This window comes from Lontra canadensis, unplaced genomic scaffold (assembly GCF_010015895.1).
Source record: "Lontra canadensis isolate GAN:19392208 unplaced genomic scaffold, GSC_riverotter_1.0 scaffold34, whole genome shotgun sequence".
NCBI lineage: Eukaryota > Metazoa > Chordata > Mammalia > Carnivora > Mustelidae > Lontra > Lontra canadensis.
In genome coordinates, this window is record NW_022631028.1 from 6333418 (window position 1) to 6356029 (window position 22612).

Here is a 22612-nt window from a genome sequence, read left to right on the forward strand (position 1 = left end):
CCAAATCATTGAAGGATTCTAAAATACAGCAACACATTCACATTTGCAAACGCCCCATAGCTGTTGGTACAGCTGTAACTGGAAATCACAGAACTTTTAATCCTTGGACATTTCTTAAGTATAACAAGCACTTAGAGATAGTTATTTATCAAGAAGAGATAATTATTTAAAACTCAGCAGTTAGGTCATCTCCCACCCCCCATTCCCTTGGTCCCAATCACCATTCTTGTCAAGACTGCTGATACTCAAAAGCAAAAGGGAGAAAACATGTTTGTGTGTGTGCTGATGTTACTAATTAGCTAGGTATTACAAAAACAAATTTTGATGCATAGTTCCTATTTTCTTTTGCAGGGGAGATACTCAATGAGGCATCAAAAGTAGAAAAGGTTGGAAGTATTAGAAGGATTTTTCTGGCACTGGGCTCGGATTCTAATAGATTCATCCCAGATTCACTCTTTCCAAGGACAATCAAGAGGGAAAGCCCCCCAGGCACATACATCTGATAGAGGTCAATTCTGAGAGGATTCCTCAGGGTCATGGTAGCGGAGCATATAAACCTCATATTATCCTACTGCCCTGAACCGTCAGAGCTGGAGAAAGATCGTTAGATATTTTCAGTGCTACTGATCAATATTTAGCTCATTATGGTTATCTGTGATTGTAACAAGTATATTCACTGGTGTGAGACATTTTATTGACTTGAAAAGAAGTTAACAAATGTACTTGGTCCACTGATGGGCTCACATAGCAATACATAATGCCTCCTACCAGGCTGCAAGGCTGGGTCCGAACCCAGATAAGGGTTATCTTCACCCATATTCAGCCTGAGGCCTGCCTCTGCCTTTTTGCCACTGGTAATAGGAAGAAAAAAAAAAAAAAAGGCAAGGACAGCTAAACACGTTAATTTAAAAAATGAACTCCTAGGGAAGTGGAAAAAACAAATAGATACAAAGATCTAGCATATATTCACTCAATTTCATGACATACACACACACACACACACTTTTTTTTTTTTTTCAAGATTTATTTGAGAGATAGCACATGGGGAAGGCCGGAGAGAATGTCTCAAGCAGACCCGACACTAAGTGTGGATGGACCCCGACGCAGGGCTTGATTCCAGCATCCAGAGATCACGACCTGAGCTGAAACTCCGAGTCAGTCGCTTAACCAACTGAACCACCCAGGCGCCCCTAAATGAATTTTTTCTAAAAATCTCGTTTGCTACCCTGACGGTAGAGAAATTGTTCTTGGAACAAGAGTGCAATTAATTTAGGATTTGGTGTTGGACAAATCAAAATCTGTTTCCTGCTTTTCTCCCAAGAGCCACATGACTTCTGACAAATGACTTGTCCTTCCCAAAACTCAGCTCCAGTAACATGGAGATAACATCATGGCCCTGCGCTGCTGTGGTGGGGATTAGAGCTGCTCCCACACACGGCACTTCAGGCCAGCCTGGCACACACTGGCCCAGAAATCTATGAATGCCAACTCAGTTTTGTAGCAGGACATGCTTATTTTCTTGCTTTTCTGGGGTGGCACAAGGATGGGGGATGGAGAGGAGGCAGGAGAGTCCGATGAGGACCCAGAGGAGGGGACTGGACTGGAGTGGGAAACGTGAAGAACACAAGAGGCAAAGGGCTTGAGCAGAAAGTTGGAGGAGGAGGATAAGTTAAGTTTTGCATCTGTGCCGGGCTCCGTTTCTGTGTTAAACAGATTTTTCTCTTTGGAGATGAACTGCATCTCCACGCCTTGTGAGGTCACAGGGAATGATGAACGACTTGCCTTACTAACGTGTGCGGATGGGAACCTACTGTGCAGAGCTCCAGGTTCACGGTACTCAGAGGGTGGTCCAGACGCTCTTGCGACCGTGAGCCCTGAGTTGTCCGTGGAATCGTTGGATCAATGGATTGTAGCCTGAAACTAACAGAACGCTGTGTGTTAACTTGAGTGAGGAACACGGGGAGTTAAGAAACTGTTAGCGGAACGTAAATCGAAGTTCAGTTCAGAAAGTGTTCAGAATCTGTGATTATGACTCGACAGAGTAGTTTTATGCCCGATGAATCTAATAATGAGCAGGAATGTATATCTTTGTATCTATTTGTTTTTTCCACTTCCCTAGGAGTTCATTTTTTAAATTAACGTGTTTTCCTTGGCAATTCATTTTTGTCTTCACAGAACTAGAGGCCACAATAGTGGAACATTTAAAAAAACCTTGTCTTTTACCATTGATCCTTTGGAAATTACTCTAGAAAATCATCTCAACTTTTCTACTGTCCTGCAGAAAGTCATTATTCCACTTCCAAATGCTCTGAAGCACTAAGATTTGAAGGAACTCTTCAGTCTGAACCTTTGTTCCTAAGAACAGGCCAAACTAACAGTGTGAAACAATTCTGGAATCTTTATTACTTGTAATGTTAAGCTTCTATGAGTACAAGAAAGAATTTTGAAGAATTTTCTGAAATATAGAAAAACTATGAACAGCAGGAAGGTGAGGCAATTAAAAAAAAAATCCACCTTGTAAAATATACATCTTTATGAGGTAGATCCATATATACTGATACAGAGAGGCCCAAGCTACACTAGGTGAAAAAAACAAGTTGTAAACTGCCCTTGTAATATGCTGAATTTTAAAAACACTACTGTATGCATAGAAGAAAATGTGAACTAACAGAAAATAAATAACCAATCCTTACATCTGGTCACATTAGGCTCCCAGGGCACAGTAATGTTCTTATGTATCTGCAGTGTGTTTGAGCTAAAAAAAAATTTTTTTTGCATTTAAAATTTTTATCAGGAAGATATGACACCTTGTAATGAGAAAACAGATCGATGGGTTATGTTGAATAATTTACCTCTGCCATGTTTTGGTTATTAATAAACACACCAAATGTGCTAGAGAGAGGTTTTCATAAAAAGATAGGGGGAAAAAATCATACAGCACGGCCACTCCATTTCTGTATCTTTTTTTTTAACCATTTGGGAGCCAAGTTCCATGTGCTCTTTTGAAGTGTATTTGTAATTCTGAGCATCCCCTTTCTTGAACAGAAGGAGGTTATTTCCATCTGAGATACTTGCAGAGAAATATGAAGGTCTTCCTACATTTCATTTCCCATTCCCTTCTCCCCATTGTGCAGGATAAATAGATGTCAGATGAAACATTTTCTTGAATTTAAAAGACCTGGTTGGCAGTCGGCAAAACTAGATGAATGACTTGTTACAAATAAACAACATTCATGAGATTAGGAAGCCTAAAAATCCACATCTGTCATCCTCAGTGAGGCAATAAACTACCGTATTTCATCAATTCTAAGACAACTTTATTGTGAGACACAGCATTATTTTATGGAGCACTAAGAAAGAAAAAAACACTGCCAATTCATTGAGAGCATGCCATCCATCAAAAGATGTATCCTGATTTCAAAGATGTAAATATGAAAAAAATGTGCATTTTGGCATCAACAGAATATTGTAATACTAATAACTGAAAATCTGCCATCTTGTCCAACATGATTACTTGAAGTAGAGCACTTTAAACTGCTTTGAACCCTGAATGTAATGGAAGAAGACGTAAACATTTTCAGTAGCACACCTTCAGTTTTTATTGACCTATGTAAAAAAAATAATAGGTCTTAAAAAGTCAGAACAGTAAAAGAATATGCAAAAGGGTATTTCTGTTTCTGGAAGGCTATACAGATATGCAAAAAGGAATAACTTATTTTTTTTTTGCATGTCTTCTTGTTTGTTCCAAATTTTTCCCCCAAACTTCATATTTAATGATACAAATGACTGAGGACCAGTTTAACAAATCATCTTTATGTATATATTACATGCTTTGGAATATAGATAGAAAATGTTCCAAAAAAGTTGTTCAGAAACTTTTCTATTCACAATATGAACATGAAACCTGTATAAAAGGGGGGAAGGGAGCACCTTTTATGGAATATTGAAGCAGAGTGAAGATGACAAAAAAGAGCAATCTAGAATACAGAAACATTTGTGGGTTTTTTTGTTTTGTCTTTTGTTTTTTTAAAAAACACACTACAATAAACCATAGCTAATTAGTTCTTCGGAGTAAAGTATGAGGTAGTTTTAGCCTCATAATTAAATCTACTGCCGCTTGGAGTTTTTTGTTTTTTTTAATGACTAAACTTGTTTTTTTCATTGGTGACTTTGTACCCCCCCCCCCCCCCCCCGCAGAATCTGGACAATATGCTTACTTTTCTAATGTTCACCATTTTAAGGCACACAATTCATCGACCATGCTGTGGCTTTTTTTTTTTTTTTTCCATTTCATTTTGTTTTGGGTTCTTTCTGTATTACCTTAAAGTACTTTTTCAAACTCTGGATTAGAAAAACTTTCCATATCAGGTCTGCCATTTCCAATGGCAGCAGAATGGGAGAGTTACCAGCCTGAATAATATAACCCATCAGGCCACTGGTGTAGAAAGAAAAAAGGAACCCAATAATATTGTACCTTAGAACATTCTCCAAGCAGAATTTGTCAATTCAGTGGGCTGCTTTGTTTTTCCCAATCTGCTACCATAAAGTTATATTACAGGATGCTACAGCAATAAGTCTCTCCAGAACCCATTTTACGGGGTTTATGAAAACCATCACTCTTTATAATATCCTAGAAACATTTACAACTCATTCAGAACTTCATGAGACTCCAGCTTCTCTTCAAGTAATTTTCCAATACTGTCTAAATGGTTCAGATGCGGGTAGAGAGAGCAAGTGATTCCTCGCCGGCTCACAAACCCAAACTTTCTGAAGGTGAGTAATGACTAAGGAGCTTCTGCTTTCCCTTTTCTCATCATTCTGAATTGTGCTCTGCAATTTCCCGTCCTTCCTTCCTACTGGAGACCCTGAACGCACTGGTCACAGTTTTGCGGTTTGCCTTCAACAACTTTTATTCCCTTAAAAAGTGCTTGCTACCGATTGAGGCTGAGTCCTCCCTTGGCCACAGTTCCACCTGGCTCTGTCGGGTGAGTGCCCCGAGGGGGGAAGGCAAGCCGTTCAGGGACCTGGCGCAGGCAGGCTCAGCCTCCGTGGAGGACTCCCTTCTGGGACCAGTAAGTCCTCTCTTGGACCTCGGATGCCTTTAGCTTTCTAGAGCCGAACAGCTTTCTGGGAAGACAACACATTTTGCAAGGCACACTAGTGTGAGGACGCAGCGCTTGGCCAAGAGGTCCGATGGCAGTTCAGACTAACGTTCCAGGCTTCGAATCTTCATGCCAGAACAGCCTCTGCTCCCTGCTCTCCAGGCTGTCCTCCGACCGGCTTCCCTCTGTGCTGATCTCTGGGTACTGTCTAGTAAAGGAAACCAGAAGAGTTATTACTTGTGGTCATTTTTATTACCAGAGTAGAAAGAGTACTCTACTCAAAGAATTAGTAGAAAGCACTGTCAAGGCAAAGGATGACGGCGTGTTCTTTCCTTGTCCTATTGGCGCATTGTCAAAAAGGCCCATGCAAGGTGTACTTGATTCTCTAGGGAGATATTCCTTTGTCTCACTTATTTTTAACCACGGATATCAGGATCCAGATTGTGGTAAGTTACAGGTTAACTCGTAGATTTTTTTTTTTTTTTTTTTGTCGGGAAGAAGTACAGATAACTTTGGTCTACCATAAAAAGATTATGGTTATAGTTTCATTGCCCTGTAGGTCATTAACTGGTTTTTAAATCTTATTTAGTAATCTTATTCCAACGTCTTATCTTTCATTGGGTTGAATTCGGTCTTTTGAATTCTCTGGGAAGCAGCTTTCCCATTCTGTTAGTTCTCTCATTAATGAGTTAAAGAAATCTTTGACACATGCCCATTTCCTCTCTGTGTGAAAGTCGTATTTTTAACTTTTTAAAAAGTATTTTTGACAGCCACATTTTAAATATTCTTCACATTAAGGGAATATACTAGATGCTTTCCTCAGGGACAAAGGAATATATTTAGTGGCAGGCAGGGGCACCCAGGGACAAACCTTACATCCCTAGGGTCCATGGGCCGAGCATAAATGGGAAACAACATTGCATACAAAAATCATAGGCATACTTGGATGGCATAGCCAAAGGAAGGCATCCTATCACACAAACCATTCCAATAAGCAAAACCTCATTCCTGCAGCAGTCACTTAGAACAGGTTAGAGAGTTAGTAGGTTTCTTTTCACTGTAAATTTCTTTAGTCAGGTTGGTTAAAAAGTCACTGGGAGGAGAGCTGAGGAAAGGAATACTACATGAAATCAGGTATTCAGTGTTTTCCTCTACTATAAACACAAAGTCGGAGTTCCACAGCTTCACACACCAGCCAGAACAAGGCAGACTCCTGCTACGAGGGCAAGATGGAGAAGACGGCGCTGAGGGCTCTACTTACTACAGCTGGCTACACTGAGCAAAAGAGAACTGAAAACTGATCTCATTTCGGGAGACACAACCATTCTCTGCGACAGAAGCCCTTGGCGTTGCCTAGTAGAGGGAGAGTTAGATTAGGAAGAGGATGGGAAATGGAAAACAGGAAGCCAAGGGGGGGGGGGGGAAATGTTATTTGAAAACACACTTGCAGCATAGAGCCAAGAATCTGACTGCATTATAATCTAGGGAGCATAAGAGATGTTGCCATTTATGATTTTAGAAAGTCTCTGCCACTGACAATTATGCCACAGCATACTTGGAAATAAATTTTTATTGGTAAAAATGTGTAGCTTTCTGTCAATGTTAAGAGCCAGACACTCTGGGGGAGAGGATCTTGAAATACTATGTACTTGCTTTGTTTAAAAAATTATTTAAATCTTTAACTTCAGGGCAGAGCTAAAGTTTTTCTTTTTTATCTTTATCTTGAAACCCAATTTCTTCTTTTAAAAAATTATGTTTTCCTCAAAAATAACAATTTTACAGCAAATTTCTAAAACTTGATGGCTGTTGTGATACTTGCTTTGTTAGTAGGTCAAGTTAAATTGGTCACTCTGAGGGGTATGTATATATAAAAAAAAAAATCCTTAATAGGCAAATAGATGGAAACTAGCACACCCATACCTCTGTTGCTGGGAGGGTAAATTGGCAAATCTTTCTGGGAAGCAAGGGCTTAAAAAAATACACTTTTCAATTTAATCCATTATTTCTCCTCACTAGAATGTATCCTAAGGCAATAATCTGGAATTCAGACAAATATTTACACAAAGACATTAACAGTAACATTACAAGAAAAAGATGAGAAAATCTAAGAACCATTCAAATTCAAAACATGGGAACTGTTAAATGAAGTATGGTAGATTTACTGAGTGTAATGTCATGTGGAAAACATAAAATAAGGTTTAAAGAGTTTTAAAAAAATATGGGAACATGTTTATATTGTGATATGAAGTATAAAATTGGGATGCAGAAGTTCATAGACAATGAAAGGTGTACAACTGAACATAAAGTTATCATTATGGTCATGGTCATTATGAATATGTAAAAAGGGATACTGGAAAATGGAGGAATGTGTCAAAATGCTAATGGCTACCATCTCTAGATGGCAGAAGATTTCCTACTTATTTATCCCTTTATTATTTTCCTAATTTTTCCACAATGAGCTCATACGATGTGCATGTGAACACAAACAATAGAGATCTTTAAATAGTTTCTAATTTCCTGTAGATTACCCCCCCTCTGACACCAGACTCCATGTCAAGCCATCTTGGGCTGGCTCTCTGAGAAAGACAGGCATACTTGGTAAAAACAGATTTTCTCCAAAAATGTTTACTACTTCCTGAGTCCAGTGAAAGTGGTGTTAACGATTTTCAAACTGTCTTATGCGCTTTGGTACTGTTTCTTACGCAGTCTGTGAAAAGGAAAGTCGAACTATTACAAACGGGGAAAACTATGTGCAGATGAATCATACAAAATGACGAGAACTGGCTTGAAAAAGTGCAGCTCCAGTTTTGGGCCAAAGGCATTTTAGTTCTTGCTCCTAACTCATTTGCAAGCATTATTTACAGAAACCCAAGCTATTTGAAGTCCCCTGAGGTATATTTTCACTAAAATTCTATTTTGAGCACCCCCTTTGTTGAGTTGAGACAATTGGCCTAACAGTTCAAGCCAAGAAAAACTCTCCTTGAACAAGGAGAAGAAAAATAAGGTTTAGGGGATTGAATACCTCCAAATCGTTTGTAACACTGAGTACTTTATTAAGAAATTATGATTTCACTCATGTGTGGAATTTAAGAAACAAAACAGATGAACACAGTGGAAGGGAAAAAAATAAAAGAGAGAGAGAGGGAGGGAAGCAAACCATACGAGACTCTTGACTATAGAGAAGAAAATGAGGGTTGATGGAGGGAGGTGGGTGGGGGACGGGCTAGACAGGTGATAGGGATTAAGGAGGTCACTTGTGAGGAGCACTGGGTGATGTACGTAAATGACGGGTCACTGGCTTCTACTCCTGAAACCAATTTTACCATATAGGTTAACCAACTAGAATCGAAATAAAAAATTGAAGTAAAAAAAGAAAAGAAATTAACCTCTCAAATTCACCAGGATAGACACTTTGACAAGTTATTGCCTGTGTAAGTCTCCCTATGCCTGAAGCAATTTGACCTAGAGCAAAATTATATAAAAACAAAATGCTCAGGGCACCTGGGTGGCTCAGTGGGTTGAAGCCTCTGCCTTCGGCTCAGGTCATGATCCCAGGGTCCTGGGGTCGAGCCCTGCATCAGGCTCTCCGCTCAGCAGGGAGCCTGCTTCCCCCCTCTTTCTCTCTGCCTGCCTCTCTGCCTACTTGTGATCTCCGTCTGTCAAATACATAAATAAAATCTTAAAAAAAATAAAAAACCTTTAAAAACAAAACAAAATAAAATGCTCTATTTCTTGGCATGATGGGTGTGTATTATATTCTGTGAAAAGTGACAGATAGAAAAGACCTCTTCAAACTTAATTCCTGCATCTATAAATAAGTGAAAAACATGTAATGCGGAGTTAGCCCTCTTTTTTAAAATCACATTTTAACAAATTGTTCTTGTATATTTCCTCCCAATGTTTACAAAGAACCATGATTACAAATAGGACAGCTGGGTGTGTCTGTAGCAAATGTTCACTGAAATCAAACCCACCAACTGTCTACGAGGAATGTTGATGTGAACAGCCTTTTCTGGAGTAGAGGTATTTTTTCTCCAAGGTTCCAGGAGAGTCTTAAATGGGTATATCAGTAATACCATTTAAAGTACTACAATTAAAAAAAAAACCCATCAGATACAGAATTTAAGACCTTCCTGAAGACTATGGAATGAAGTCAAATTTCAACATTCTAGTTGAGGAGTCAACAAACCTTTTCTTAAAAGGCCAGATGTTTTTGGCTTTGTTGGCCATGAGGGCTCTGTCACTACTCCACTCTGCCCTCACAGTACAAAACCAGCCACAGATAAAATGTACATGAATGAACATGGCCGTTTTCCAATAAAACTTAACTTACAAAAACAGGTGGCAGCTGCTTTTGGCCAGTAGGCTATAGTCTGGTGATCTTTGAGCTTTCATAAAATAGAACAGAATTCCTCAATTATTTGACCAGGAAGAGGCTACTAGAATTTTGGAGCATTGCTTTCTCACCTGCCTGGAGAGGGCAAAGGATTATACATGTTGCCATAGCAGCTGGTGTAGGAAGAATGTGCCGGGGTCTCGTAGTCGGATAGCCCTACTGCTATCTGGGTCCTCCAGTTCCCGGAAGCATTTGTAGAAGATACTAGAAATAAAAAGGGAAAGAGACAGAATTAGTGCGAATATTCAAAGCAAAGACTATTTAGGCCATTTAGATGTACATTATAATCATCCATGTGCAGAGATTAAAAGCCAATGTTTTATCCTATTCCAGTTTAGTCACTGGCCATGTGACCTTGGGCAAATAGTTTATTCTCTCTAAGTCTCAGTTTCTTCACTTGTAAAGTGGGGATAATAATGCAAATATACCCTGTACAGGGATGATACCAGGATTAAATAAGGTTATATATGAGAATGTTTAGCACTGTGGCTGGTATAGAGTAAACACCCCCAAAATGACAACTATTGGTGTTATCAATGGGAATAAAGTTAATTGAAAGGCAGGCTGTAAAAAATAACCTACAAGACCAGTCGAAAAAACATTCTCATATATAGAGAGAGTCTCTCCATTCTGGCTAGGGTGGCTGGACAGATAAGGCTTTATTTGTAAAGATAAGATGACCAGTTTGAGTTTCTCAGAGGCCTTTGGAGGAAAAGCACTCCACAAGTTGACCTGTTGGGACATGACTTGTTCCTTGGCCCAAGGCAACCAGCTGCTAGCAGGATCCACGCATAATTTTTCCCTTAAAAGTAAGTGTGTGTGGTGGAAAGGGAGGAGAGTATAAGTAGTACAGGAGGGAATTAGTTCTACTGAGGGACTGAACTAGAACAAGACAAGGGCACAGTTTGGGACCAAAGCCCAGTGAACGTCTCATCATGGAGTGTTTGCTGTCCTCTCTCTAAAACCAGTCCTGCTCCATGCCTGGGATGCAGGTGACCACAACGCCAAGCCGGTCCAAGACCAGCACCGCTCATGGATGCTTCCGGTCACCCTCCATTTCCTGTTCTTGGCGGCCACCTTCCTCCTCTTCTCTCTCACACCCACAAAGCCCTCGTGACCAGTGCACGGCAGACGCCTTTCAAAACTCATCTGTGGCCCCGGATGCCATGAGGGTTTTGACTCAAAGATGTAATTCCCTCACTTTGAGTTTCTAAGAATGTTTCATAACTCTGAGTCAGAGGCTGTGAAGCTTGGTGGTTAAGGTGTCAGAGCTGGGCGGGAATTCCCACTCAAGCACTTATGAGCTCCTGGGCTTGGCCAGGGTCATTTCCACTCTCTAAACCAGAACCGCCTTCACAGCTAGTTGAGGACAGCGATAACAGACCTAACAACAGCACTCATGATCTGTGGCACACATGAGATGGGATGGGGCAGTAAGGCACTGAGCATGTGGCGTGGCTCAGGGGAAGCTGCCAAGAAATGGTGGCTGTCATTACCACCAAAACGGAGTCACCAAGAGAGTCTTTAGACGGCCGCAAGGAACTACAAAACCCCTGACTACTTTGACAGATAACAGGAAACGCTCCCTGGCGCATGCCTGTTGTCATACATTTTTGTAGCTATGAAATGTTGACAGGAATGAGGAAAATTCCAAAAGGAATTTTCTCGAGGAGCTCTAATTCCATCCCTTTAATTCTTTAATGTGGAATGCCTTTTGGTCTGTGGGGCCAAATTCACCAGCTACCCGCCAGGCCCCTCCTGAGTGTGACTCAGGAAGCACTAAGTCCTTTCTCACCTTTGCCCCAGACACTGGGTCAACCACCAGTAACGCTGTGGTTTCTGAGGTATACACCTGCTCGTCGCCAGCCTCCCTGCTTAAGATGGTATCACCCCAGCCCTGTGCCCTGATGACCATCCATATATACATCTCAGTCCTCCTTGTTGGTTCCTTCTAACACCCTCCCGGTGTTTGTTTTCCGAAAGATTCTCATGCCGTGCCCTGAACTTGGGGTGGGGGGCAGGGAAGAAAGGCGTTCCCTAGATAAGAGCCATAACTAACCAGGAATAAGGACAGGAGCCTTTTCATATATTAGATGTGGTAATAAATGGGAAAGTTCTAGCGGAAGTCCAAAGTCCTCCACAACAGAGGAGACTGTAAACCCAAACAGAAATCTCCATGGCAATGCCTCTGGTCAACAAGCTTGGGAAATTTTTAAAGGCACAGTCTTCGTCGACTCTTACGCAATGATTTGGGAATCCCCGTGCTGTGTCTTACTAAAGGGGTCATGCCTGAAAGAGGGGAAGAACGCATGACTTCAGGTTTTCACATAGTTCAAGAACTCATTCATTTTAGAGCCTAAAAATTGCTTAATGTGTATACATTCCTCTGGCTGCTGACTAGACTGTGCGCTCCTCAAGGCCAGAAACTGGGTCAACATTGGCTCCTCAGCATCCGAGATCTGCCTGCTTGTTTGTTGAATCAATGAAACCCGAGGCAAACACTCCTCTTTCCCCTCATTTCTGTACTTGGTGAGGTTAGTAAACAGTAAGTCTGCCATGAATTTTAGTGGAGTGAGGGGCCAAAGTCCGTGTGTGAGGGAACCTCTCTAACCAAAATTATCTTTGAAAATCCCTTACGTCAACCCTAACGTAGAGTATATATGACAAGTTACTGAACTGAGTCAAGGTATTAGAAGCACATAGAACAGTACCAGGAACAGAGCTTACAAATTACTGGCTCCCATCAGAATTGTTAGGAGCCTCACATGGCCACCTGAACTTTCAAAACCAACTGCCCTTAGAGGATCAAGTTCCTGGTGGTGAACAGGGTAGGATGCATAGTCCTAATGTTTTCTGTTTACCTGACGGGTTTACTCTACTTTTTGAACAGGTCAGACATCAGGGACCTGCACACTTTTATGACATGTGGAAAAGATACACTATTTGAAAGCCCCTCACTCAGGGCAGCAGAGAGTAGGTGCTCAATGAACACTTGTTGGATTGGAATCTACCAATTGCTACAGTGGACTCCCACGGACTGTGTTCTTAATTTTAGTCTATGTACTGACGAAGCGAGCACCGCGGACTATGTTCTTTGGAAACACAAAGAGAAGAACTATTTTCAAGTTGGCGATTCTTACTGTGGCCCCACGGAATGGTACCAGGGTCACGACCTTGGGGACTGGTCCTGTGATTCCCTGAGGGGAGTGGTTTGGGGGCAGCACGGGCACGGGAGAGGAGGTAAATTCGATGCAGGGACCAAGAGCGTCCGCAGTGTTCTTACCGGAAGAGTAGGAGGATGTTCGGCTGCTGGGAGAACAGGGTACTGGCAGCCCTGCAAACCCCAAGCACCTCTGCGATCCCCTGTCTGAGTCAAAGCTAGTCTGTGGGCTGTGCCCCGGGTCCTTTTGTCCAGAGGCCCGCTGGTACCAGCCACGCAGGTGCTCTGCAACTAAGGCCTTGTGGATGTTTTTGGTGATGTGCTCCGACTTAGCAGCAGCCTTCCTAGGCAGCCGGAGAGTTGCATATGGGTTATGGGGCACATGGTCGACCTCATCCTCATGAAAGGACCTGCTGTAGTCCCGCTGGCGCTCGTATCCATAGTGGGCCGAGGAACGGTAGGAAGGATTGACGCTGTACTGTCCCTCTGTGTCGTTCTCATAGACGTAGCCTCCGCTGTAATAAAGATCACACTCCGCGTAGGGTGTGTACCCAGCAATATAGTAACTAGAAGAAGGTTGTTCCTGGCTCTTTGTGTAGACGCCATTCCTCAAACTATCCTTTTGTGCTAGGTTGGGCATGCTTCCTGAATTTGAAGTCGAAACATTCTGTTTCTTGGACCTTCTCCGGCCCCTGGCACGAGTGTCCAGAGTCTGGGTAGTGTAATAGGGGCCGGCGACGGGCGTCACGCAGTAATACTCCGTGCTTGACTGGCTGGTGTAGGAGGACCCGTCGTCCAGGATCTCCGTACTACTACTTCTTTGGGATTTGGAGAGGGAGAAAAATGGCTTATCGCTGTCCATCTCAGATAGCAGGTGGGACTGAGACTCGAGGCTTCCGCTGCGCTGGCGGCAGTGCTGGGAGGAAGATTCGGGTCTGTGGGAGGAGAGAGGCCAATTTATAACAGAGGAAGAAAGGACGGACTGACTGAAATGAAACACATGATCATGGCGGTGAAGGATTTTATCACCCTGAACTGTTGTAAGACTCAAGGTTTCCAAAGCTGACTGCATGAGAGGACACATTTTTCATATAACCCATCGGCTGCCACACAAGTGCACTGTGTCATCGTCAGAAGGCGAAGAGAACCAGGTTCTAACAACTGTGCGATCCAAAGCCTTACTCGAGAGCGGGGAAGAAAACGGATGATGCACAAGCTGCATCAAAGCCTAAAAAAAAAAGCCCAAGCGTCTTTGGAGGTTCCTCTCTTCCAACAGGAGTGAAGGAGACACAGACTAGGGCAGAGGGAGCACTGCTCGGGGGAGAGCCTGGCTCTGACAGCAGACTTATCTGGGGGGGGGTCTTAGCTCTGCCATCTCCCAGCTGTGTGAGCTTGGGTAAGACACTGAACCTCTCTTAATCCTCATCCCTAAAATGAGGAGGTAAAACAGGATCTGAGATCTACAGTTCGGCTTGTCACGTGTACTGAATAATATCAGGCATATGGGGCACCTGGGGGCTCAGTCAGTAAAGTGTCTGCCTTCGGCTCAGGTCATGATCCCAGGGTCCTGGGATCGAGCCCCACACTGGGCTCCCTGCTAAGTGGGGAGCCTGCTTCTCCCTCTGCCTGCCACTCACCCTGCTTGTGTTCTCTCTCTCTCTGAGAAATAAATAAATAAAACCTTAAAAAAATTTTAAAAAATATCAGGCTTATAAAAGAGCTAGCGAAACCTTCCCTAAATGCTTCAAAGTGTTGCTCATGTCATAATCCTCATCCTCACCACCGAATAACAAACAGCGATGTCTGGCTGGGAAAACTAAGGCACACGCACAAAAAAATCTCCTATCTACCCGCACAAAGCGGGTACATTTCAGTACATTTTCTTTGCCAGTGTCACTGAACCGTTAAGTAGAAAATGTGGATCTGTAACGCAGTCCCGCTGCACCGAGTCCCTTAAAATGATTAAAACGCAAAACAAAGCAAAGCAAAACCAACACAGTAAAGCAAAATCAACAGTGTCAAAGTCACTGGAAAGAAGCACTCTTACTCCAAGTGGCTGCTGCTGTAGGCATTTCGGGTCAGAACGGGAGTGGTGGGCATGCTCCGTCCACCGGTGGGCCGCCGCTCCAGGGTTTTGTAAGGGCTGCTGTGGGTCGACAGCATTTCCCTGTGATGGGAAGAAGAATGTGGGAGATGATGAGCCTCCTAGCATCTCTGGCCAACTCGTCAACAGCCAATTTGAAACTTAGTGGAAGCTGAAGGAAAGGAGCATTGAAGAAAACGGGGCAGGGTGTCTTTATGGTTTAGTATCCTTGTATGTCCTGGGTGAGTTTGAGGGGGAAACACAAGTGATCTCTCTAGTCATAAGGATGAAGGAAAAAATAACCTTTTTTTTTTTTTTTAAACAAAAAGAAGAATGTACTGAATAAAAGGGATTGAAAGCAACTAGAGCAAGGGCAGCAAAGCCTTTTTCTATAAAGAGTCTAAGAGTAAATATTTTTGGCCTTGCAGGCCAGATGTGCCTGTCCTGACTGCTCTCCTGTGCCCCTGAGGGACAAAAGCAGTGTAGACAACGTGTACGTGAATGGGGATGGCTGTGAGCCAACAGGGCCTGACTGTGGACACTGAGAGTCAAATATCGTCTAATTTTCACGTCCCCCAATACTACTGCTTTTGATTTCCCCTCCAACTTTTTAAAAATATAAAAACCATTCTGAGCTTGTGGGCCATATAAAAATAAGTTGCAGGATGAATCCAGCCAGTGGGCTGTTGTCTGCGGGCCATGGATTAGAAGGTAACATCTTTTAATCACTTTGTTGGTTACCCAGCACAGTGAGAACACAATCTGAAGTTCATTCTTTAATGAAAGGTGACTCTGATTACATTTTTACTTATCACAAAAGCATGTCAAGTTCACCGCAGAAAATTTTGGAAGTACAGATTAAAAAGAAAAACTTAAATATCTATCATCAGAAACCTAAGACACAGCCAGTCAACACTGACTATTTTCAGATATTTTTTACTAACCATACTTATAGGTATTTACAGTTTTTAACAACAACAAAATATAATCTTACTCTATACTCTCTTTCAAAACTCACATTAAAAAAACTGTATCTAATGTTTTGTATTGGTTACCATTCATCCACAATGTTATTTTAATGACAGCAGAGCATTCTACTGTAAGGATTTATAAATCATTTGAACAACTCACTAGTTGAGCATTTGGGTTGTTTTCAATTTGTCACTAGCGTAAACAGTAACGGGATGAGCATCCTGTAGTTAGTTAATGCAACAGGAAAAATTCCTCTAAGTGAAATTGCTGGATCAATGACCAAATCCATCTTAAGCTATTAAGGAAGTAATATAGTCATTTTTAAGATAATGATTTCTGGTCATAAGTCTTCCTTTTGCTTCAATAGATTTGTTTCCCCTGATATAATAAATATATTTGTCCAGGGCTGTCCAATGATAGAAATGTGCTATATCTATGCCAATATTATAGCCATTAGCCTACATGTGTGCCCATTAGCACTTGAAATGTGGCTAGCATGACTCAGAAGTGAATTTTTAATTTTATTTACTTTTAATTGCACTGGCTGGCACAGCTCTAGACACTTGGATTTCTATCGTTTAGGCAACAGTTCTAAAGGCTAATCTAATAGCTGGGCCTGATATGGTCTTTGACAAAGGAGAAATACAGCACGGTGCTATTTTCCTAAGTGAAGAATTATTTAATCTAAATAATCTTCCTTTATTTTAAGACTAATTTCCCCCTTCACTGAGATGCAGTGTGACATATTGGTTAAAATCACTCCATAGGCTTTGGAGTTAGGCTACATAGGTTCAAATCCTGATTCCAACACTTACAGGAACCCAACAGGTTATTCAAGCTTTCTGGTCCTCAGTGTACTTACCTATAAATGGTAATGACAGTTGTCACACTACAGATTAAATTCATTAATACGTATTAAAATACTTTGAACAGTGTCTGACATATAGTAAGCATTCAATAAATGTTAACTTCATTTTATTATTATTATTATGACAATGGCTGTATTTTTGATATTTACATGTCTTTTTTTCCATGAAATCATGGTATTATTTATGTGAACATTCTGATTAGGCAGAGTAAACATTTAGTAATTTATCTTTGGTCCTTTTTTTTTTTTTTTTAAGTAGTATTGATCCATGTAGCCAAATTCTGAGAATCACTGGTCTGTCATCTTTTTAAAAAACTGGTGTTATTGCCTGGATAATATTTATCTGAGATATTCGAGAAGAAAAGTCACATTATCTATTTTACAGATTCAAAATGAGTGGAAGTCTCATTTCCCTTGGAAAGAGTGGAAGTCATTTCTGTCACTCACACTGATAGCGTGGTATTTAACGTCCATTTCCTGAGAGCATGGGTTTTGAAATGGAACTTCAGACGTTATATCCAAATCCAGATTATAAATAACGCCCCTGGAACCTAACATAAATCCAACAGACTTTAAAATATAGGAAAGTGCCAAATGCTTTGAAAAGAACTCTTAGAAATATGCTCGTTGTCAACAACAAATAATGGGGTGAGTTTCTATGCTTTGGTTTTGCAGGATAACCCCTTCTGAAAGGATAAAAAGGGTAATGCCCCAAAGAGGCAAGGTTTCGGAGGAAAGGTCTCATGGCTGTGAGGCATCTGTCTCCCTGGAGATGGGATTTCTCACCTGGACTGCCTGGTCTCCACAAACTGTTCATTGACGGATGACTTTCTGAAATGGATTCGCTCAATACCAAGAGACTTGGGGGGAAGAATTCTTGGAGAATGAGGTACTGAACTTGGTCGCTGCCCAGCGAGAGTGAAGGTGTCATTGGCTATAATAAGTAAATGAATGAATGAATCAGTAAGTAGGTAAATAAATAAGGCAATAAATACCTTTCCAGCCCTCCAAAAAGCAAATCAGAAGATCTGATGTTTTTAGAAGTGTATTATTTCAGGACATTTATTTTTATACTTTATACACTAGAAAACGGAAATTACTGAATACAATTGACCCTTGGACAACACAGGTTTGGACTGCATGGTTCCACTTACACACAGATTTTTTTTTTCCGATAAATATAGTACAGTATAGTAAATGCATTTCCTCTTCCTTATGATTTTCTTAATAACATTTTCTCCTCTCTAGTTTACTTGACTGTAGGAATACAGTATATAATACATTTAACATACAAATATGTGTTAATTGTTTAAGTTAATGATAAGGCTTCTGCCAAAACTAGGCTGTTAGTAGTTATGTTTTGGGGTAGTAAAAGTTATACTTGGATTTTCAACCACCGGGAGTGGGACCACACCTAACCCCCACATTGTTCAAGGGTCAACTATTCTCTTGTGGGCCTGATCCAACTTTTCCCAGTTTAGTAGGTAATAAAAGCAATAACTATATTCTCTGAGCAGAGAAATCATTCTGGTAGAATGGGTGATACTACGGTTTTTCTAGAATTATATTAAAGAAAACCCCCAGTGTGTATAGGGGCAAAATGAAGTTGGCCAGTAAAGCTGGCGTGGATCACTTTTGTTCACCTTTCAAGTTCTTAGGCCTCATTGGCTGACCAGGGGCTCATCCTACCATTCATTGAAAGTGATGTAACTGATGTATGCTGAGTCATCAGAGACTTGTTATGTCTCCTGCTGACATCTGCATTTTCAAAGAGGAATGGAAAACATGACCCAGCTTCAGCTCAAAGGAAAAATTTTGGAGTGGTGGAGTCTGATGCACCATCAAACTTGGGGGGTGGTGGGGATGGGGGAGATAAAGCCGTATGGGTTAGTGGCTTCCCAGAATTCTTTACATCATATCAGATAGTCACTCCTCTGCTTAAGCACCAGGGATTACAAGGAAGCACTTTCCTACTCGATATGAAATCCATTCCATCATCAAATGTGCTGAACAAACACAGGCCATCAAAACATGTGGCCTTCCTCTAGGAAACCAATACAATGACATGTAACCCAATTTCTTTCTAAGGAAAATAAACTCCTAGCCATCCAGAATACAGGGATAATCAAAGTCTACACTATATTTCACAGTTTGAGATAAGACTCCAAAAATAGAAGATTCACCATTGGGAAAGTTGCATGAAAGGCTCTGAATACCTATACAAATCCCCATGAATCTGTAATTACTCCAAGAGAAAACGTTTAAAAAAAATCCTACAGAGGGGTGCCTGGCTGGCTCAGTCAGTAGAGCGTATGACTCTTGATCTCAGGGTCCTGAATTCAAGCCCCACCTTGGGTGGGGAGCCTACTTAAAAGTAAAAAAAAAAAAGGAAAGAAAAAAGTAAATAACTAAGAATGCTAATTAAAAAAGTTCTATAGAGGCTCACAAACCTTTACTGATAGACTGACTTAGTTGCATAATAGTATTCTGATTTCCTAAGTTAAAGTGGTCTGTATGGTACTGTGTTTAATGCTGAGTTAACCTCAGTAGAAGCTCATCATAATCTCCCTTCCCCAACCATTCTGTATAAATGTAAGTTAGTTCATTCTACTTTTCCCAAAAGAATAACACATAGGCTTTACTTCAAGAAACTGTCTTAATATTTCAGAACATATGACATTTGAAAATGAAAAAGAGCTACTCACAATCATCATAGGTGGTAGTGTCAGACAAGGAGCTGCTCTCCGATGGGATTATGTCTTCTGTGAATAAAAGTAAGTGCCTTTAGAATAACTGGGCATTTATACACCTACAGTGAATTTCATAAAGCAATTCTCAATACAGTGTATCTTATTTTTATTTAGTAAGTATAAATAATTATAGTGCATTAAGAATAATTAATAAGAATGGAATCATTTACTAGTAAAGATATAAACATCTTAGAATTGTACAAATATGATACTGGACTATTTCTTTTATTTTTTATTTTTTTTTAAGATTTTATTTATTTATTTGACAGGGAGAGAGAGAGACAGCAAGAGAGAGAATAGAAGCAGGGGGAGTGGGAGGGGAAGCAGGCTTTCTGCTGAGCAGGGAGCTGGATGTGGGACTTGATCCCACGACCCCGGGATCATGACCTGAGCCAAAGGCAGATGCTTAATGACTGAGCCACCCAGGTGCCCTGACACTGGACTTTTTCCTAAAATGGAACAGATTTAGGGGCTCTTGGGTGGCTCAGTCAGTTAAGCATCTGACTCCTGATTTTGGCTCAGTCATGGGAGTCCCAGGGTTGTGAGATCAAGCCCCACACTGGGCTCCACTCTCAGCAGAGTCTGCTTGAGATTCTCTCTCCCTCACTCTCTGCCCCTCCCCCACTCATGCACTCTCTAAATAAATAAACAAATAAACAAATAAAATCTTTAAGAGAAATGGAACTGATTTCAATGCAGTTTTTGTTTTCAATTTATTTTCAATCTAGCTTCTACATGGCATGAAAACTTTACCTTATACATTGAGAGCTTATGACCAATAAACTGGAAAGAAAAATCACGCCATTCATGTCATAAATGTGAAATGTTATGCAAAATACACTTGAACCCTCATTTGAAAATGAGGGTTGGAAATAACTGCTGTTAGTATAAATTATTTTTCGACCCCTCCCTGAAGACAAGGGCTTTTTCTTAATAGGTGAACACTTGGTGGTGCACCAAACCTTCGGTTGACCCGGGTTTCTCATGTGGAACTACTGACATTTTGGACTGGATTATCTTTGCTGGGGGGAGCTGTCCTTTACATTGTAGGATCTCCAGCCTCCAACCGCTGTCAAACAGCAGCTCCGCCACGCCCCATATCGACAACCAAAAATGTCTGAGGATATTGCCAAAAATCCCCTGGGGGTGCAAAAGTGCTCTTGGTTGAGAACCCCTGAATTAGATAGACCTGGGTTTCCATCTTGGTTTTGACACTTACTAGCTGTGAGACCTTGGACAAATGACTTCACTCCTCTTGGCCTCACTTGGCTCAACTAAAATGGGAATAAGAGCAGTACCTAGTGCTAAGGTGATTAAAATAACAGATGTCAAGCCCTTAGCCCAGCTCCTTGTACAGGACAGATGCTCAATAAATATTAGCTATAGTTATTGCTTTTATTACCTAGACACAGCATTCTGGTGGTTGGAAATACCCATAATGTTCCTAAGTATTAGTGCTACCCATCCAATATTAAAAAAAATGTATGTAGCAACAGGAGGCAACTCAGATGTGCACATCTGCCTTGGCAAATCATTCCACACCCAGGGTCAGGTCCTGGCAAGGTAGGCTTCGATGCCATCATGAAGGAAATCTCACCCATCTGATCTCAAATGGCAATCTCCTCCAGAGCCAGGCAGACGATCTCTTAACTGTACACACACACAGTAGAGTCTGAAGGCAAGGTGCCAGTGTAGTCAGCTGTCAGGCACACTTAAAAAAAAAAATCTACCCCATATATCCTCAACCATGGCACCATTTGCTGCTCAAATGTCACTCATTGTAAAGGAGATCACTTGAATCTTGCACAGTTTGCAGATGAATGGGCCACAACAAATGGTTATGAAAGTTAAGTACATTGCTAATCACCCATCTCCGTAGGTCCAAAACCGAACCACCTCCAAAGCCAACTGGACGTCTCATTTGGAGTCAAAGCCATCCTAAATTCTCCAGTTGTAGCGGATGAACAAGTGTTCGTCCCTTTCCAAAAAGCCGTATCTCTGCTTTATAAACCATACCTCCCCAAACCCGAGCATACGCCAAACCTAGTCACCACATTTCATCCAATCTGACATAATTATTTTATGTCTCAGTAAAACGAGAAAATGTATTGGCAATTGTAACTGTAACACACCATCTAGTGTAAAATTATTCAAATTCCACAGATGTTTAAATGTGAAAAAAACAGTCTTGGGATCAAGGAAATCTAATCATATTTCAACCGGCGATCAAGGCTGAAAACCATGCTGATAAAGTAAGGCCAAGTGAACCTGAAATTGACTTAAGTGAGATTTTCAGTGTACTTTTTCTTTCTGATTATGAAAGTCTTAAGGATATAATGTTGAGAATTTTGAAAATAGAAGAAAAACAAGTTATTCGAAATACCACAACTACTAGCATTTTGAAGTATTTCCCAACCAGTTGTTGTAGGTCCATCTTCACATGATGTCGGGGTCATGCTGTGGTTATGATTTAATACCCTGCTTTCTGCATTTCGTGTTCTATCACAACATTTGTCCCAAGCTTTAAATAACCTCCACAACTGACAGGAACTGTAAGAGCTCTTTTCACAAATGTTGGATAGGCCCTTCAACAAATGTATGTCCCTGCGTTAAAACCCTTTGAGAAACGGCTGGGTAGGCCCAACTCTCTTTACTACTCTGTGCCGCCAACTCTATTTCCTGCAACGACGTCAGGCCAGTAAAAGGGGATTATGAACCAATACTGCTATGAATGTGCCTTCAAACTGCAAATGAAAGCAACGCAATAGTGTAGTATTACCATAGTGAGAATGTCCGTGAAAACCACGTTTACCCACTTGCAAGACTGACATCCCAAACCATTTTCACCCTAAGAAACTTACTTTTAAAACCAGTCCTTTCTTGTATCTCTCACCCAATGAACTTGGAAATGCTACTACCATCATATGTGACCGGAAAAACCTTACTTATTACGAACCTGGTAAAGTAACTGTGGCTTTCTGGCTGGGCTTCTTTCCACATCTGATTCGATATTCATTTATCGCATTTTCAATCTCCTGAAGCTTTTTCACTGCCTCTGTGTAATCTTGCTTTCGTTTTTTCTTCACTGTTTTACAAAGGTCTGGCTCGTTGGCAAGTTTCTTCGCAGCTTCGACTAGCTTTTGCTGTATGAGGAAATTGCTCTCCAGGTCTTGCAAAGCAGGATCCTGCATTAGACAATGATACCAGTTCTTGTACATTCTCAGATCAGATGCCCTTTGAGAATAAAACCTTCCTAAGGTGACGGTACAGGCATCTTCCAA

At 41.2% G+C, this 22612-nt stretch overlaps 1 protein-coding gene across 6 annotated transcripts in view; it reads right to left on the reverse strand.

Moving 5' to 3' along the window:
* Positions 1-4269: 4269 nt before the first annotated feature.
* The window catches only part of FRMD4B (FERM domain containing 4B), a 221065-nt gene continuing 202722 nt past the window's right edge, over positions 4270-22612 (reverse strand). For 5 of the 6 annotated variants that reach the window (XM_032867367.1, XM_032867363.1, XM_032867368.1 and 2 more), the window contains exons 17-24: positions 22288-22516; positions 19287-19343; positions 17368-17515; positions 14706-14825; positions 12782-13593; positions 9570-9702; positions 6364-6455; positions 4270-5310 (exon numbers count right to left, since the gene is read on the reverse strand). In XM_032867367.1, coding sequence (XP_032723258.1) covers positions 5207-5310; positions 6364-6455; positions 9570-9702; positions 12782-13593; positions 14706-14825; positions 17368-17515; positions 19287-19343; positions 22288-22516 — 1695 coding nt within the window. In that variant the 3' untranslated portion in view covers positions 4270-5206. The remainder of the gene's footprint in view (positions 5311-6363; positions 6456-9569; positions 9703-12781; positions 13594-14705; positions 14826-17367; positions 17516-19286; positions 19344-22287; positions 22517-22612) is intronic. The other variant, XM_032867364.1, reaches the window with a different exon arrangement.